The sequence below is a fragment of the Lepidochelys kempii genome, chromosome 4 (genome assembly GCF_965140265.1).
Source record: "Lepidochelys kempii isolate rLepKem1 chromosome 4, rLepKem1.hap2, whole genome shotgun sequence".
Taxonomy (NCBI): Eukaryota; Metazoa; Chordata; order Testudines; family Cheloniidae; genus Lepidochelys; species Lepidochelys kempii.
The window spans coordinates 89,961,083-89,981,163 of record NC_133259.1 but is presented as its reverse complement, the minus strand read 5'-3'; the positions used below and the strand labels follow the sequence as shown (position 1 = coordinate 89,981,163).

The 20,081-nt window shown below is 40.8% G+C and overlaps 1 protein-coding gene across 4 annotated transcripts in view; it reads right to left on the bottom strand.

Moving 5' to 3' along the window:
* Window positions 1-20,081, bottom strand: part of SCFD2 (sec1 family domain containing 2) — a 312,542-nt gene that overhangs the window by 185,330 nt on the left and 107,131 nt on the right. For all 4 annotated transcript variants that reach the window (XM_073342057.1, XM_073342056.1, XM_073342055.1 and 1 more), the window contains exon 5: window positions 8,579-8,828. In XM_073342057.1, coding sequence (XP_073198158.1) covers window positions 8,579-8,828 — 250 coding nt within the window. The remainder of the gene's footprint in view (window positions 1-8,578; window positions 8,829-20,081) is intronic.

The window sequence follows — 20,081 nt, the reverse complement described above, 5'->3', positions numbered from 1 at the left end:
ATGTTGTGTTCATGCAATGTTAAGGGTGGAAAATTAAGCATTCAAAAGTAAGGAAATTCCACATGTCGAAGTTTCTCACACAATGTAAACTTAGACAAGTGGTGCAGCCTAATATATTTTACAGTATACACTAATAACTCAGGCCCGTCCGCATTAAGGAAATCCACTGCAATGTACCTATGTGGGTACAGTTACACCCATGCAAATCTCTATTGTAAATATGCTGCACAACTGCAAAGAAAGGCTTATACCAATGCACTTTAATTTGGTAACATACTACTCCTAGGGGAATTCTGCACCAAAAATATAAAAATTCTGTCCACAATTATTTTAAAATTCTGCAAAATTCTGCATATTACATTTGCCAAAATAACACTATATAATCACTCCAATTTCAATTATTTTGGTAATTTATTTCAAAATACCTGTCAGCTACTATGTCTGTAACAATACAGATGCCAAAAAAAAATTTCCCCCCAGGAGTAAAAAGAGTTAAACAAACCCCTACAACAACCAGTTCCTGTTTCTCTACCCTCTACCCCCAAGAGCCCAGCCACGGGGTGCCCCCCAGCCCAGATACCCACACCTCCTACCCCTCAGGCCCCAGCTCTTCCCCCCCGCAGCTTAGACACTCACATCCACTGCCCAGAGCCCAGCTGCAGCCCCCCCCAGCCCATAAATTTACACCCCTTCTTCCCCCAGAGCCCAGCAGCAGCAGGATGCCTCCCAGCCCATACTCCACACTCAGACCCACTACCCCCCAGAGCCCAGCCACGGGGTGCCCCCTAACCCAGACACCTGCATCCGCTACCCCTCAGAGTCCAGCTGCAGGGCACCCCAGACATTCTCACTCCTCCCCCAGAGCCCAGCTGCGGGGTGCCCCCCAGCCCAGATACCTGCATCTGCTACCCTCCAGAGCCCAGCTGCAGGCCATGCCCCCACCCAGACACTCACATGCACCCTGTAGCTTCCCAGAGCCCAGAGATGCAGAGGGAGAAACAGCCTGATGCTGGGTCCCAGGCATGTACAGAATTTCCTGCACGCCACCTCCTTCCTTCAGGGCATGCCAGGAACTGCAGCTCCCCGGAACCCTCTAGCTCTGTCTCCCTCCTCCCAGCAATGTCTTCTATTTGCAAGCTGGGCTCTGTCAGGTCCAGTGGGCCCCAGTGACAGCCAGAAACTACAGCCCATTTCTGGGGGCGGGGGGAGGGAAGAGAAGGAAAATCTGTGCGGAACATTAATTTCTGTGCAAATTCTGCATTGTGCAGTGGCACAGAATTCCCCAAGGAGTACCAGACCAAAAGAAAACACTGGTACAGTGCAATGTATCTGTTAGGGGTTTACTACGTCAATGCAGTTATACCATTACAAATTTTGGCCTCACAATATATAATAAATGTACATTTACACCTTAAAGGGAAAACAGGAATAGACAATAGAATGACAAGAGTTATTGTTGTGAGAGAATTCCAGATTTTTGATTACTTGACCTTGCAATCTAAATAAAGGACATCAACAAAATGCTTTAACACTAGGTTCTGGTATTTAATTTCCCTAGTGCTTTGAAGGACAGGGAGAAGACAGAGAAAGGAAAAATGTGGCTCTCTTCAGCTTGCAGATCTTACAAGATCTGCAAGCGAAGGGGTGAACCAAGGAGGGTGCAATTGGGTATCTGCCAAGGTTCAGAATCACAGTTAAGGTCTGGGTTATGATTTCAGCTTCAACCAAACTAGAACCAGAAAATAAGCTTAGTAAAAGTTCGTATCTGGGGAGTACAGCACAATGCCCCTGAAATTCAAAGGCTTCTGATTAATAATAAGAACACAGGAATGGCCATATTATGTCAGACCAATGATCCATCTAGCCCAGAATCCTGTTTTCTGACAGTCCAGATGCTTCAAAGGGAATGAACAGAACAGTGGGGAGGGATAGCTCAGTGGGTTGAGCATTGGCCTGCTAAACCCAGGGTTTTGAGTTCAATCCTTGAGGGGGCCATTCTGTGTGACAGTTGTTTTGGGGAGGGATAGCTCAGTGGTTTGAGCATTGGCCTGCTAAACCCAGGGTTGAGAGTTCAATCCTTGAGGGGGCCATTTAGGGATCTGGGGCAAAAATTGGGGATTGGTCCTGCTTTGAACAGGGGGTTGGACTAGATGACCTCCTGAGGTCCCTTCCAACCCTGATATTCTATGATTCTTAAGATTCTTAAGGGCAATTATTGAGTGATCCAACCCTGGTCATCCAGTCCCAGCAGTCAGAAGTTTAGGGACACCCAGAGCATGGGGTTGCATTCCTGACCATCTTGGCTAATAGCCATTGATCCACCTATCCTCCATGAACTTATCTAATCTTTTTTTTTAATCCAGTTATACTTTTGGCCTTCACAACATCCCATGGCAACGAGTTCCACAGGTTGACTCTGTGTTGTGTCAAAAAATACTTCCTTTTGTTTGTTTTAAATCTGCTGCCTATTCATTTCATTGGGTGACTCTTTGTTCTTGTGTTATGTGAAGGGGTAAATAACACTTCCTCATTCACTTTCTCCACACCAGTCATGTTTTACAGGCCTCTGCCATATAACCCTTAGTCATTTCTTTTGTAAGATGCACAGTTCCAGTCATTTTAATCTCTTCTCATGTGGAAGTTGTTCCATACCCTTAATCATTTTTGTTGCCCTGCTCTGTACCTTTTCCAATTCTAATATATCTTTTTCTGAGATGGGGAGATCAGAACTGCATGCAATACTCAAGGTGTGGGTGTACCACGGATTTATATAGGGTATTATCATATTTTCTGTCTTATTATCTATCCTTTCCTAATCGTTCCTAACATTCTAGATTTTTTTTGACTGCAGCTGTACATTGAACAGATGCTTGCAGAAAATTATCCACAATGACTCCAAGATCTCTTTCTTGAGTGCTGACAGCTAATTTAGACCCCATCATTTTGTATATATAGTTGGGATTATGTTTTCCAATGTGTATTACTTTGCACTTATCAACACTGAATGTCATCTGCCATTTTGTTGCCCAGTCACCCAGTTTAGTGAGGTCCCTTAGTAACTCTTCACAGTCAACTTAAGACTTCATAATTTTGAGTAATTTTGTATCATCTGCAAGTTTTGCCACCTCACTGTTCACCCCCTTTTCTAGATCATTTATGAATATGTTGAATAGCACTGGTGCCAGGACAGATCCTTGGAGGCTCCACTATTTATCTTTACCTTTAGTCCAAACACTTGTTTCTGATCATTTAACCAGTTACTGACCCCTGAGAGGACCTTCCATCTTATCTCATGACTCCTCACTTTGCTTAAGAGCCTTTGGTGTGGGACCCTGTCAAAAGCCTTATGAAAGTCCACGTACACAATATCAACTGAATCACCCTTGCTGACTGCCTCAAAGAATTCAAATAGATTGGTGAGGGATTATTTCCCTTTACAAAAGCTGTGTTGACTCTTCCCCAGCATACCATGCTCATTTATGTGTCTGATAATTCTGTTCTTTACTAGTTTCAAACAATTCTTGGTACTGAAGCCAGGCTAACTGATCTGTAATTGCCAGCATCACCTCTGGAGCCTTTTTTAAACATTGGCATTATGTTAGCTGTCCTCCAGTAATCTGGTACAGATGCTGATTTACGCAATATATAACAAATCTTAGCCTTCATATAGTGTTTTTCATCTATAGCTCCCAAAGTGATTCACAAAAGATTGGTATCAATTCCTTTTACACACTGGAAGCTAAGACACAAAGAAAGTAAGTGACTCACACAAGGTCGCACAGTAAGTCTGTAGCAGTCAGGAAGAGCACACATAAGTCTTGACCTCTAGTGCCATGCTCTGTTCACTGGAACATGCTGCTTCTCTTCTAGTTCATAGTTTTGGCCCTGTTTTACTTATAAGTAAGACTAAGATTTTGTCAAGGTTATTTTTAGTAAAAGTCACAGCCAGGTCACAGACAATAAACAGGTTTCAGAGTAGCAGCCGTGTTAGTCTGTATTTGCAAAAAGAAAAGGAGTACTTGTGGCACCTTAGAGACTAACAAATTTATTTGAGCATAAGCTTTCGTGAGCTACAGCTCACTTCATTGGATGCATTCAGTGGAAAATACAGTGGGGAGATTTATATACATAGAGAACATGAAACAATGGGTGTTACCATACAGATTGTAACAAGAGTGATCAGGTAAGGTGAGCTATTACCAGCAGGAGAGTGGGGGGAAGGGAGGGGAACCTTTTGTAGTGATAATCAAGGTGGGACTTTTCCAGCAGTTGACAAGAACATCTGAGGAACGGGGGGGGGGGGGGGGGAATAAACACGGGGAAATAGTTTTACTTTGTGTAATGACACATCCACTCCCAGTCTCTATTCAAGCCTAAGTTAATAGTATCCAGTTTGCAAATTAATTCCAATTCAGCAGTCTCTCGTTGGAGTCTGTTTTTGAAGTTTTTTTGTTGAACAATTGCCACTTTTAGGTCTGTAATCAAGTGACCAAAGAGACTGAAGTGTTCTCTGACTGGTTTTTGAATGTTATAATTCTTGACATCTGATTTGTGTCCATTTATTCTTTTACATAGAGACTGTCCAGTTTGACCAATGTACATGGCAGAGGGGCATTGCTGGCACATGACGGCATATATCACATTGGTAGATGTGTAGGTGAACGAGCCTCTGATAGTGTGGCTGATGTGATTAGGCCCTATGATGGTGTCCCCTGAATAGATATGTGAACACAGTAGGCAACGGGCTTTGTTGCAAGGATAGGTTCCTGGGTTAGTGGTTCTGTTGTGTGGTCGCTGGTGAATATAAACAAATAATTTATAAACAAATAAACAAACAAAAATTCATGGAAGCCTTGGCCTGGCTGTGACTTTTGCTGCTGCGGGTCCATGGTTTCCCCTGCCACCGTGGTGGCACAAACCTGTTGCCCGTAGCTGGAACCCTGAGGAGGGCCCCCAGTCACTGGAACCCTGCCAGGGCCTGGCTGGCTGCCAGCTCCAGAGTTCTGCAGTCCGTGGGGCTGAAGCAGAGAATGTCATGGAGGTCTCTGGAAGTCACGGATTCCCTGACCTCCGTGACATAAACATAGCCTTACTTTAACTTTAAAGCTAACTTTGCTGCAAACTTAGGCAGCCTATATAGACCACCTAATTACCACTATTTATTTATGACGTTATACTTCATTGTTAGTATGTTGTATATAAATAATTAATTCTACACTTCCCAACTCCTTTGTGCATTCATCCTGTGCACTGAATGAGGCGGTGTCCTGTGGAAAATCTAGTATGTGATCATGTAATTAAAGACTGTCTCATAATTCATACTCAAGGGAGCTGAATTAAGCTTGCACAGGCAACCTAAATACTGGCATTCCCTAACTTTCAAGTGCTTCACTTAGCAAACTTAGTAACATTATTTTAACACAGCCGTTCGGTATGAAATTTCCTAGGGTTATTGTAACAAGCCTCTGATCATGAATCATCAGCCGGCTCTGAATCCTGAACCTTCAGCACTGCTACTACTTGAGCTTCAGGACTAACTTTGGTAGCTGGCAGCAGCAGAAGACTTATCTCAGAAGGTGGATGCACTGGGGGGGGGGGAGGGGCAGGTTTAAGGGGCCGTTGGGGGAAATCTGTTCTGGTTGTACCTCCCCACCTTGGGAGTCATAGGAATTCCAGCCCCTTCTGGTACTCCCAAGGGGATAAATACCGCAATGTGCTGGGTCCATGTGTGTGTGTGCGTAAGGTACAAACAACCTTAACTTTGTCTTTTCCTGACTTGAATATTTAACTATGCAATTTTAATGTTCTCCCAACAATTTATTTTTCTGGAATTTTCAAATCAGAGATAAAAAGAGTTTTTCCCTTTGTTCTACTAATGAAAACCAATTTATTGGTTGGAGTTTAATTAAGTTTTGCAGCCACTCAAAAGCAAAACATACTTTTTAATTTAAAAGAAAATCATGAGACATTATAATTGGAATATTCCAGATCCTCAGTTGGTGTAAACCAGCACAGCTACACTGACTTCAAGGAGAGATACCAATTTACAGAGCTAAGCATCTAGACCCACTATTCTCTTTCACAAGATCCTTCTATGTCTGTAGGCCAATTTTTGTTCTTTTTAGTTAGTCCAATAAAATGTCACCAACAGTTTGTTGTTTTGTTTTTCTTTGTGATTGGGGCAGCAGAACTGACACTTTTAAATAAAATACAAACCACAGAATTGCACCAAGTCAAAAAACATGCCAGCAAGCAGACAATACATTATATAGTAAGTCACAGACAGACATACACACAGATTGACCAGCATTTCATCCATATTTCTTCAGGTAATTAAGAAACTGCAGGAGCATAATATAACTAATATGTCTACTAAGAAACAGTTCAGCCACCTCTTTAAAAATAGACTTTTACACTCACAATTTGTCTCCTAATGATGTGTTTGTAATGTTTCCTACATATCAGTAGTTCCATGGGCAACTGGCCTTCACGATCCACAATTAACTTGACTGTGAATGAAACCCTTTATCCAAAACAAAAGTCTTTATAATACATCAGCATGAACTTGTCATAACTTTTGGTAAACAGTTAAAACGCTCCAAACTAGTCAAGGTATATTATGCAGACAGAGAGCTCAGTTTTCAAATGTGCCTAAATTATGAGATCCAACTCCATACTAGTAAAAAAATATTTAGATGATTAGGAGCACATCTCAAACTCCACTGTTCAAAGATTACGTCTGCAATGTGAAAACAAAAAATTGCTTTTTCAAAATACAATTCATTTGTACTTAGACTTTCATTTACCATTTTTTATTTGTTTGTTTCCTTGAAGATCCTGACATTTGCTTCTACTTAGCAAACCTACAGACACACAACACTGGAAAAAAGTAAGGAAATCTATGTATAAAATATGGAAATACATACAAGTTAGAATTTAACCTAACTTGGTGAATACTGTGAAGACCTTACTCCAGTCCAGTGAGCTATGTAATCCAGTCTCTAATTGTACTAGCAACTTTGATGGACTGTGAGACTGTAGAGGGCAATGAACAAAGTTTCTGTGAAAATCAGAAAGCAGTTTCCCTGCTGAGTCTTCATGAAATTAAATGTTAAATAATTCAACACCTCCCCGTTTTCTTTCTTTGTTAGTCACAATTAAGGAAAATTATAAAACAGTGATTCGAAACATTGATCAACAGAAGAAAAATCTAAACATGAAGATGGAGCTCTGCACAGCAGGGTTCGGTCTGCACAATATCCAACAGTGAATACCACTGAGGTCATTTGGAAACATTATATGAGCACAAGACAATCAGCATGCACTGAAAAAAGTGTCATAGAAATGGAATGCAAGAAATATAGAACACACACATTCTCTCTCTGTCACACACACACCCCTACTTAGAAACTAAAGGGCAAAATGAACAAACTACAAGCAGTACGCCACTAACAGCAATATCATCGCTAATCCAAGTCCCAGTGAAATCAACGGAAAGGCTCTAACCATCTTCACTGGGCTTTGGAGCAGTGTGTGAGTAAGTGATTCTTGTGATGTACATTAAGGTGGAACACGCACCTCCCATTCCTGCACTCACAAAAATAATCTTAAAAGCTTCTATACATGTGGAAATGTACTGGCATAATTATATTGGTATAATTATACTGCTGTAGTTATAGCAACATAAATCCCAGCGTGGCCATGCTTATTCCAGAATAAGAGTGTCATTTTATGGTTAATTTATACTGTTCCCAGAGTAACATAAGCTAAACATGGAGAACTACACTAGTATAACTATAGTAGTATAATTATGCCAGAAACTTAGACTGTTAGTACTTTGGGGCAGGGACTGGCTTTTTGTTCTGTGTGTCACCTAGCACAATGGTCTATGACTGAGGCTCCTAGGCACTAATGCAGTACAAATAATAATTATACCTGCAAACAGGCAGATGAACCCATGGTACATGGGCAACACAGCCCCCCTTCCATTCTGAAATACTATTCTTCTGCTACAGTTCTAGTGTTTACAATCTTTTTGAACAATTTTTAAGTATGTGGCAAGGACAACTGCAAGTTATTACTTGGCTATTCTACAGAAGGCACTAATAAGTTATAGTGTTGGCCAAAAAGGACTCACTATGCTTATTATTTCAGTTAAAAATTCAATATTAGTTTAAGACACAATTATTTTTTTATGACAGACTGGACAGTTTCTAGCATTCACAACCCTGTGGTTTGCTGAACATGTTTCCACGATTAATTTTGACTTTCCAAGGTCAACTTTACACTGATCAATGTAAGAAAATTGGGGAAAGGATTACTTTATGAAAACATACAAACTTAACTACTCTTTAACAAAAAGAACAAATTACAGAACTTTCACCAGACTCGGCACTATTCAGGATAACCCGTCAGCATTTGGCTTTTGTGCACATCAGTGATGGAATAATCTACAGGAAATCCTCATGCTTACTCACATAACCCTAACCACCCCAGACAAGTCATGCTATTTCAATGCTTTTTTTAGGTACAAATTTCATACCTACTGTTTTTTCATTGCACTGAAATATAAACTCACCTGTTATTTTTTGCAGTAAGGAAGATAGTTCTGGTTCATCACAAAAAGTCCGGACTAGTGCCTTTTTCACCTCTCCTTCAGCTTGATCCAGCTCTTTTCCAGCTTTGATTTCCCCAACCACAGAGTAAATATACACCAGCAAGACAAGGAAGTCCTCAGAGGTATAGTCATTAGCTGTCCTCTCATTATGAGACTTGATCATAGGCAATAACTGGTTCAAAACACTGGGTATTTCTGACTCACCAATATTCTGAAAACAGAGAAGAGAAGATCTTGTTTAATATAAACAGGTAATTTTTGTCACCATCAGACAGACACTGCTACCTATGTGTGGGAACAGCTCTATTGAGTTCTTCTGCAAGGCTGCCCATCTGTTCTCAGATTCTTCCTGAAGACCTCTTCTTCCACACTACCACCAAAAAACAAACCAAGTAATTTATTTAAAACAAATCCAAGCACTGTCTCCTCCATTATGCCATGGACTAACCTTTATGGAGCAAGTGCATAATCTCATTAATGTTGCCCCTCTCCTTCTGTTATTCCCTTCACTGCATCAAATTTGTAAGCTCCTTGTGGCAAGGATTGTGTCCTCTCACCTGGACTGTGAGAAGCCTAGCACGCTCTTGGGAGTACTTGCAGAGCAATACACTCCTCAGCATAAGTAATGGTGATGGACTCGGGCCCTAGAAGTTTTTCCGTCTACGCACTGTTACCCTATCTGAATATTTTCCAATTGAGAGTTTCTTTCAGAAACAATTACTATGTATTATACACACACAAAACCTTAAAGAAGCATTTATTAAGGTTGCAAAGTCAAGTACTCGAAAGTTAGGAAATGTCAGAATTGAAGTTGCCTGTGCTGCTTTAATCTGACTTCCTGTTGCGTAAGTGTTATGACAGTCCTCCTCCCTGTCCCCCGGAGCATGTTCAGTCGCCCTGTGAGGATAACTCATATGCTGTCTGGTCAGCACTATGAACCGGGAGAGGTTGGGGCATGCTCAGTAAGGACAAACTCTTTGGAGATTTCAGCTTCTAATACTGAAGAAGTACCTGTGTGCAAACTACAATTTTTCAAAGACTTATAACTTGGACATGTGTGAAGCTGGATCTGCCTGACTCTGTTCAGGCACAGCAGTGTACCTGGAAAGAATCTCGCCCATGGTGTTTTTTAATTAGCAGCTTAGCTTTAATTTTGTATAATTCACTGTGGTTTTAGAAAGCAGTATGTTTTTGGTGACACACATTATTTCACATGGATGTATACACTGTTGTTATTATTTCAGATCACTATTGATCCTAAAACTGAAGATAACACAACTGAAGAAAAACAGTTGTAAAGAGCTGCACGGAGGAAGCCATCTGCAGTGAACAACAACAAATTTTTATTGGTCCCATAAACACCGATAAAAAAAATCAGGAACAAATTCTCAAACAGGATATGTTCTTTTTTGCATACACCCTGTTTAAGTGTACATGTCCTCTAAAACGGATGTGTTGCTTGGGAACATACAAAATAGAGCATGCTCACCTCCTAGTTGAGAGCACACAGAGGAACCGAAAATAAGTTTGTGTGCAATGTTGCACATAAACTTGACTGAAATTTTGGCTCAGACTTTTAAAGGTATTTAGGCATTGCGGTGCTCAGCATTGCAACAGCTAACTAATTTAGGAGCCTATGTCTCATGTTCAAATGTGATTTAGGTCCCGAGAGGCCTAAATCCCATTGACTGTCAATGACTAAATGCGTTTAAAAACCTGAGCCTTTCCACCTATATTTACATAACATTTACTAAAGAAAGGGTATAAATTAAATTTAAAACAACAACACGTCTTCAAAGAAAAAGGAAAGAAAATAATAACTTAAGCAGCTACAATCAACTGTTAAGTTAAAAACATGCATTTGGATTTTTGGGTTATGGTCTATTTTGAAATGTTTTTCTCATCTCTTGGGAAATAGTGTTACAGTGGATTTCAAATTTAAATGCCAAACTTAAGCAGCTATTTTGTGAAAACAGGCCAGTTGGACTGTTACCTCCATGAAATAAGGGCCAAGCCACCTCTTTTCCAAGCAGAATACCACAGGGAGATGGGAAATTTGTCTCAAACAAAACCCTTAGCAGTTTGTCATTATCTAACCACCTCTAATGATTAAGGAGCTCTCTGTGCCTCATTACAATCAATCAATTACGCTGATTGAACAGCTCCTAAAACACAAGTTTTAAAAATGCAACTGCCCATGACCCAGATTTCCTGCTGGCAATGTTGGCCTCAGGTTAGCCCTGTTTGTCTATCATCAAGGGAGCCAATAAAAACAGGTCAATCCTAAGCTTTCCAAAGCCTCCATAAAGAACATTCACAATGTTCAAGTCGGCACCAACGTAGAATCAGACTCTACCACCCCCTCCTCAATTGCACTGTTTGGACATTTTAAGCCTATGATTGAACATTCTTCAGACTCCAGAGAGAGTGAGTTAGTGATAGATTTTTTTTCCCTTTCCCGTCACCCCTTCCTTTCTCTTTCTTTCTTTTTTTAAACTTGAGCTGAGCAACAATATACTGTCCCTAAAGGCAAATGAACTGATGTCAGTTTGCTCACTTCTGCTAAGGGTCTGTTTTTGGCAGATTGGAGAATACAGAAGAAAGTAAAAATATAATTTTCAGTTTGTAAAGAGTGAACACGATATTGTGCTTCAAAAATTACATTTAAAACTGACTTCAAGAATCTATAGTATTGAAGAGGGAGTATAAGAAATAATAAAAATAATAATATTTTGCCCTTCTGTAGAACCTTTCAACCAAGGACAATTATTGTAAATATTAATTAAGCCTATGTAAATCTTGTTCAGTAGGTATCATTACACACTTTTTATAGTTTGGGAAGCTGAAGTTCAGAGGGATTCAGTGACTTACTCAAGGTCACAGAATTAAGAAGAGAACTCAGGAGCCTGAATTCCAAGTCCATGGGCTCACCAACAGACCACACTACAGCATTAAAATTATTTGGGAGGGGTGAACACAGAGACGAGAGTTTCATCTATTTTCTGTAAAAAATAGATGCATATTATTTAGATAAACTGCTTTATTATGCAAGTGATTTTTGATTTAAGATATAAAGAATATTTTATTCTTTTAGTGTGGCATCCAGCAAGCTTGCAGTGGCTTGAGGACACCGGGGTGGTAGGTGCTGCTGAAAAAGGCCACTTCCAGATAGAAAGACAGGAATAACTAAGAGCGAAGGCAGAGATGGCACTGTATTCTGCTATGGAGAGGATTGGGGTTGTGACTGATTGGCTTGCTGCTCTTGGAGCCAGTAAAGAGAGAATGCTCCTGGTGAAGGGCAAAGGTTCTAGCACGATCCTCAGGCTTAGCCTGACTCCTCTGTCTTTACTCTTATTGTCTTCTCCCCCTGGAGGCTGCTCCTTAAGTTGTCAGCCTTGCTTTCCCTCCTAAAGCTGGCTGCTTACTGGCCATTTCATCCCTTTAAATGCTAGCATTCGGTAGCCATATCCTCAAAACTTCTGAGATTCTGGTTTCCCCATTCTCATCATTTCCTCTATGGTGAAACTTTGCTGGGGGCTGCCCATTCCAGCATAGTTTAGGGCCTTGCCTGTCAAAAGATGCTGGTCCCTGTCTCTCTCCTGTTATCTCTTCCCAACGTCACCCCAACCCCTGATAATCCTACACACAATCTCAAATTAAACTGGCACCTGGCATTTAAAATGCAAACAATCACATCGATTGGAGGTTTAACTAAAGAAGGGGAAATGTTGATTGGAGCACAAAGAAAATGTTGACACACTGTAAAAATGAGGTTTTAGTACTAAGCCAATAACTCCTGAGATCTATTCCCAGCTCTGCCACTAAATCACAGTACTATACGAAATTGAGCACGTCAATAAACTAATTTGGGCAGAATTTTCAGAAGGGGCCAGCAGCTCCCAACGAGCACTTCTGAAAATCCAGCCACTTCTTTAATTACCTAAATATGAGCTGAGAAGATTTGAAAATCTGGTCCCATATGCTTCAGATTCCACATAGAATCATAGAATATCAGGGTTGGAAGGGACCTCAGGAGGTCATCTAGTCCAACCCCCTGCTCAAAAGCAGGACCCATACCCAATTAAATCATCCCAGCCAGGGCTTTGTCAAGCCTGACCTTAAAAACTTCTAAGGAAGGAGATTCCACCACCTCCCTAGGTAACGCATTCCAGTGTTTCATCACCCTCTTAGTGAAAAAGTTTTTCCTAATATCCAACCTGAACCTCCCCCACTGCAACTTGAGACTATTACTCCTTGTCCTGTCCTCTTCCACCACTGAGAATAGTCTAGAACCATCCTCTCTGGAACTACCTCTCAGGTAGTTGAAAGCAGCTATCAAATCCCCCCTCATTCTTCTCTTCTGCAGACTAAACAATCCCAATTCCCTCAGCCTCTCCTCATAAGTCATGTGTTCCAGACCCCTAATCATTTTTGTTGCCCTTCGCTGGACTCTCTCCAATTTATCCACATCCTTCTTGTAGTGTGGGGCCCAAAACTGGACACAGTACTCTAGATGAGGCCTCACCAATGTCGAATAGAGGGGGACAATCACGTCCCTCGATCTGCTCGCTATGCCCCTATTGGCCTTCTTGGCTACAAGGGCACACTGCTGACTCATATCCAGCTTCTCGTCCACTGTCACCCCTAGGTCCTTTTCCGCAGAACTGCTGTCTAGCCATTCAGTCCCTAGTCTGTAGCTGTGCATTGGGTTCTTCCATCCTAAGTGCAGGACCCTGCACTTATCCTTATTGAACCTCATCAGATTTCTTTTGGCCCAATCCTCCAATTTGTCTAGGTCTCTCTGTATCCTATCCCTCCCCTCCAGCGTATCTACCACTCCTCCCAGTTTAGTATCATCTGCAAATTTGCTGAGAGTGCAATCCACACCATCCTCCAGATCATTTATGAAGATATTGAACAAAACCGGCCCCAGGACCGACCCCTGGGGCACTCCACTTGACACCGGCTGCCAACTAGACATGGAGCCATTGATCACTACCCGTTGAGCCCGACAATTTAGCCAATTTTCTACCCACTTTATAGTGCATTCATCCAGCCCATACTTCCTTAACTTGCTGACAAGAATACTGTGGGAGACCGTGTCAAAAGCTTTGCTAAAGTCAAGAAACAACACATCCACTGCTTTCCCTTCATCCACAGAACCAGTAATCTCATCATAGAAGGTGATTAGATTAGTGAGGCATGACCTTCCCTTGGTGAATCCATGCTGACTGTTCCTGATCACTTTCCTCTCATGTAAGTGCTTCAGGATTGATTCTTTGAGGACCTGCTCCATGATTTTTCCGGGGACTGAAGTGAGGCTTACTGGCCTGTAGTTCCCAGGATCCTCCTTCTTCCCTTTTTTAAAGATTGGCACTACATTAGCCTTTTTCCAGTCATCCGGGACTTCCCCCGTTCGCCACGAGTTTTCAAAGATAATGGCCAATGGCTCTGCAATCACAGCCGCCAGTTCCTTTAGCACTCTCGGATGCAACTCATCCGGCCCCATGGACTTGTGCACGTCCAGTTTTTCTAAACAGTCCCTAACCACCTCTTTCTCCACAGAGGGCTGGCCATCTATTCCCCATGTTGTGATGCCCAGCACAGCAGTCTGGGATCTGACCTTGTTCATGAAGACAGAGGCAAAAAAAGCATTGAGTACATTAGCTTTTTCCACATCCTCCGTCACTAGGTTGCCTCCCTCATTCATTAAGGGGCCCACACTTTCCTTGGGAAGAAGGAAGAAGAACTTTCTTCTTGTTGCCAACATATCTGAAGAAACCCTTCTTGTTACTCTTGCAACATGCAGCTTGGCTGGGGAGCCCCAGCCCACAGAGAAGAAAGGGGAGATGAAGCAACTGAATTACAGCTCCCATGAGGCACTGCAGCAGCATAGTCAAATCCAAATAGTTTGTTTCTGGCTGAAATATTTCAGTTTTCAAGTGTTTTGTTTCTCTTTAAAAAATAATGTGGAAAGCAAAAACTTTTAGCAAAAAAAAGTATTTGGTCAAAGACCCAATTTTCTGCCAAAAAACTGTTTTGGTGGGAAATTTTCAGCCAGCCCTACTAGGCACAACACTCAGAGTCTAATATAAGCAACAAAAGAGTTTTTAAAAATTCAGCTTTACTAATAAACTCTGTTCTTAACCTGCCCTGCCACGTCTGAGTTTGCCACCTGACATAACTGGTGATAAATGAGTGGAATTCTATTGACTTCTATTGACTTCTATGGAGCTACACCAATTTACCTAATTTCCAGAGGCCATACCAAACCCTTTTTGAACAGTATAATTAATACTGCCCTTTACTTCCTTTCTCTCCCACCTTGCTCTCCCTGACTCTCCTGAACTCCCCAATTGTTTAAGTGGCAATTTCCTGCTTTCATTAAACTGACATCATCTTCAATCATTTCTTGTTTCTCTTTAGTTATATGCCTGTCAGATTCAGTTGTTAATTGTTATACCATACCTGCAAGGCTTAAACATGTGTTCTAATAAAAAATTAAATACCCTTAGTTGTCCAACACAAAGGCTCATAATAAACTTACAAATAACTAATCTGCTAGTGGACGCAGTACAAAAATCAATCCACGTCAGGGAGTTATGCTGTCTGGCAATGTATCATTGTATCACAATGTCCAGTTTCTCTTGGTCTCTCTTTGGAAAACAATATAAGTTTACAGCTGTGTTAAGATATTTTAATGAGTTCATGGGGGCCCAATAGCAACAGGATGCTAAAAAAAAGGAGATATAAAATAAGTCTGGATTTTATTAGGCAAATCTCTGCTAGCATAAGAACAATTTTACATAAAACCCTGAGGGTATGCCTACACTGCAATAAAACACGCATGGCTGGCCCGTGTCAGCTGACTTGGGCTCGTGGGGATCGGGCTGTGAAGCTATAAAATTCCAGTGGAGACATCTCAGAGCAGGCTGGGGCCTGGGCTCTGGGATCCCATGAGGGGAGAGGGTCCCAGAGCCCAGGCTCCAGCCCGAACTTGGATGTCTACATTGCAACACTATAGCCCCACAAGCCCAAGTCAGCTGACAGAGGCCAGCCATGGATGTTTTATTGAAGCATAGACATACCCTGAATGTCCAACAGAAGAGAATCACCGACCAAGAAACAGTTAATGTGGGCTTCAGTCCAACCCTGCTAGGTCAAAAGCCTTTAGCCATGATGGCTCTCCATAGGGCATGCTTAGAATAAACATGAATCAGCAAAGTGAGCAAATCTGTCAGAAATATTGGAGGAAGCAACGTGTGAACTACCAGCTGCAAGGGGGCTACAGATTTACGTGATGAGAATATGAGACCAACAGTGAACTGCAGCCAAGGAACATTAGGCTAAGAGTAATGGGTGCTTAGATACTACAGTACAGGCTCATTATTAGACAGAGCTGGTAAAAGAGAAAGAAGAGTTACATAAATATTTCTGTTTTGTATTTGGAAAAAAACAGGATGATGTACTTGTACCACATGAGGACAATTAATTACTTTCCAGTACATTAGTAACTGAGGAGGAGGGTAGACAACATCTATTAGGGATAATCATTTTTTAAATCATCACCCCCAGGTAACTTGTACCCAAGAGTCCTAAAACATTTGACTGAGGAGCATCTCTGGCCTACAAAGTTAATTTTTAATATATCTTGGAATACCGGGGAAACTCCAGATGACTGAAGAATGCTAATGTTGTGCCATTATCAAAAAGGTAAAGCGGGGTGACCTGGATCACTATAGACCAGTAAGTCTGACATCAGTCCCGGGCAAAATAATGGAAAAAGCTGATACAGTATTCAACTGATAAAGAATTTAAGGATAGGAGTATAGTTAATGGCAGTCAGCATGGTTTTATGGAAATAGGTCTTGTTCAACAAACCTGATTTCATTCTTTGATGAGATTACACTTTCAGTTGATAAAAAGTAATTACGTAGATGAAACATTCTTAGGGCGTATAAGGTGCATAAGGTGTTTGACTTAGTACTTCACGACATTCTGATTAAAAATTTAGCACTATACAATATCAGTAGAGCACATATTAAATGCATTAAGAACTGGCTAACTGACCAATTGTAAAAAGTAGGTGTCAACGGGGAATTATAATTGAATGGGAGTGTTTCTAGTCGGGTTCTACAGAGATCAGTCCAACACTAGGCCCAATGCTATTCAACATTTTCACAGATGATCCTGAATTAAATATAAAACATAAGAATGGCCATACTGGGTCAGAACAATGGTCCATCTAGCCCAGTATTCTGTCTTCCTAGAGTAGCCAATGCCAGATGCTTCAAAGGGAATGAACAGAACAGGGCAATCATCAGGTGTTCCATTCTCTGTTGTCCAGCCCCAGCATCTAGCAGTCAGAGGCTTAGGGAAACCCAGCACATGGGATTGTGTCCTTAACCATACTGGCTAATAGCCACTGATGGTCCTATCCGCCATGAACTTATCTAATTCTATCTTGAATCCAGTTATAGTTTTGTCCTTCACAACATCCTCTGGCAACAAGTTCCACAGATTGACTGCATTGTGTCAAGAAGTACTTCCTTTTGTTTGCTTTAAACCTGCTGCCTATCAATTTAATCAGGTGACCTGGGGGTGGGGGGGAGGGGTTCTTGCATTATGTGAAGGGGTAAATAGGTAAATAACACTTTCATATATACTTTCTCCACACCATTCATGATTTTTTTGACCTCTATCACATCCCCCCTTGGTTGTTTCTTTTGTAAAATGAACAGTCCCAGTCTTTTTAATCTCTTCTCATATGGAAGTTGTTCCATGCCCCTCTATCATTTTTGTTGCCCTTCTCTATACCTTTTCCAATTTTAATATATATTTTCTAAGATGGGGAGACCAGAACTGCATGCAGTTATTCAAGGTGTGGGTGTACCACGGATTTAGATAGTGGCATTATCATATTTTCTGTCTTATTATCTATCCCTTTCCTAATAGTTCCTAACATTTAGACTGCCACTGCACAGTGAGCAGATGGTTTCAGAAAACTATCCACAATGACTCCAAGATCTCTTTCTTCAGTGGTAAAAGAAAATTTAGACCCCATCGTTTGGTATGTATCATTGGCATTATGTTTTCCAATGTGCATTACTTTGCACTTATCAACACTGAATGTCATTTGCCATTTTGTTGTCCAGCCACTAGGTTTACTGAGAGATCCTGTAGTAACTCATTGCAGTCAGCTTTAGGCTTAACTATCTTGAGTAATTTTGTATCATCTGCAAACTTTGCCAGCTCACTGTTTACCCTTTTTTAAAGATTATTTATGACTACGTTGAACAACACAAGTGCCAGTACAGATCCCTGGGGCAACACTATTTACCTCTGTCCATTCTGATAACTTACCATTTATTCCTATCCGTTGTTTCTTATCTTTTAATCAGTAACTGATCTATGAGAGGACCTACCCTCTTACTCTATGACTGCTTAGTTTGCTTAAGAGCCTTTGGTGAGAGACCATGTCAAAGGCTTTCTGAAAGTCAAAGTGCAATATATCCATTGGACCCCCCTTGTCCATGCTTGTTGACGCCCTCAAAGAATTCTCATACATTGTTGAGGCATGATTTCCCTTTACAAAAGCGTGTTGTCTCTTCCTCAACAAACTGTATTCATCTATGTGTCTGATAATTGTGTTCTTTACTACAGTTTCAACCAATTGACATTCAACCAATTATCACTGCTGATAAAATTTGTGGATGACAAAAAGATTGGCAGAGTTTCATGAAGATGATAATCATGAAGATAGGATTGCATGGTAAACAGCCATTTTAAACAAAATGTGTTTTAATACAGCCAAATGCAAAGTTATCTATTAAGGAACAAGGAATGCAGGCTGCGTTTAAAGAATGAGGGACTATATTTTGGAAAGAGTTCATGGTTCTAAGGAATGGTAATGGGGAAAACAGCACAATAAATACAAAGGATTTCAAGAAGGCAGACTTTTGTGAACTCAGGGAGTTGGTAGCTAAGATCCCATGGGAAGCCAGTCTAAGGGGAAAAACAATTCAAGTGAGTTGGCAGTTTTTCAGAGAGACATTATTAAGGGCACAAGAGCAAACTATCCCACTGAGTAAGAAAAATAGGAAGTATGGCAAGAGACCACTCCGGCTTAACCAGGAGATCTTCAATGATTTGAAACTCAAAAAAGAGTCCTACAAAAAGTGGAAATTACAAAGGATGAATATAAACAAATAAGATAAGTATGTAGGACAAAATTAGAAAGGCTAAGGCACAAAATGAGATTAAACTAATTACAGACATAAAGGATAACAAGAAAACATTCTACAAATACATTAGAAGCAAGAGAAAGATGAAGAACAGGGTAGGCCTGTTACTCAATGAGGGGGAAAAGCAATAACAGAAAATGTAGAAATGGAAGAAATGCTAAATGACTTTTTTTGTTTCAGTTTTCACCAAAAACGTTAGTAGTGATTGGACATCTAACATAGTGACGGTCAGTGAAGGTAGGATCAGAGGCTCAATTAGGGAAATAAATTAAAAATTACTTAGACAAGTGAGATGTCTTCAAGTCACCAGGGCCTGATGAAATACATCCTAGAATACTCAAGGAGCTGACTGAGCAGATATCTGCGTCATTAGTGATTATCCTCAAAAAGTCATGGAAGACGGGAGAGATCCAGAGGACCGGAAAAGGGCAAATATAGTGCCAATCTATAAAAAGGGAAATAAGGATGACCCAGGGAATTACAGACCAGTCAGCTTAGCTTCAGTACTCGGAAAGGTAATGAAGCAAATAATTAAGCAATCAATTTGTGAACACCTAGAAGATAAGAAGATAAGTAACAGTCAGCATGCATTTGTCAAGAACAAATCATGTCAAACCAACCTAATACCTTTCTTGACAAGGTAACAAGCCTTGCGGATGGCGGGAAGCAAAAGATGTGGTATATCTTGATTTTAGTAAGGCTTTTGATACTGTCTTGTATGACCTTTTCATAAACAAACTAGGGAAATATAACCTAGATGGAGCTACTATACAGTGGTTGTGTAATTGGTTAGAAACCCATTCCCAGAGAGTAGTTATCAGTAGTTCACAGTCAAGCTGGAAGGGCATATCAAGTGGTGTCCCGCAGCGATCAGTTTTGGGTCCAGTTCTGTTCAATATCTTCATCAATGATTTAGAAGTAATGGGCTTAAATTGAGTGAGTGAGGTTTAGGTTGGACAACAGAAAAACTTCCTAACTGTCAGGGTAGTTAAGGAAGATCAGGAATGGTCTAGATAATACTTAGTCCTTACTTGAGTGTAGGGGACTGGACTAGATGACCCCTCAAGGTCTCTTCCAGTCCTATGATTCTATGATGATTCTATGATATACAGATCAGACTAGATGATCTTATGATCCTGACTGGCCTTAAACTCTACAAATCTATGAAACTACAATAGTAAAGACCTTAGAAATATTTGTTAAATATATAAACAAGAAAA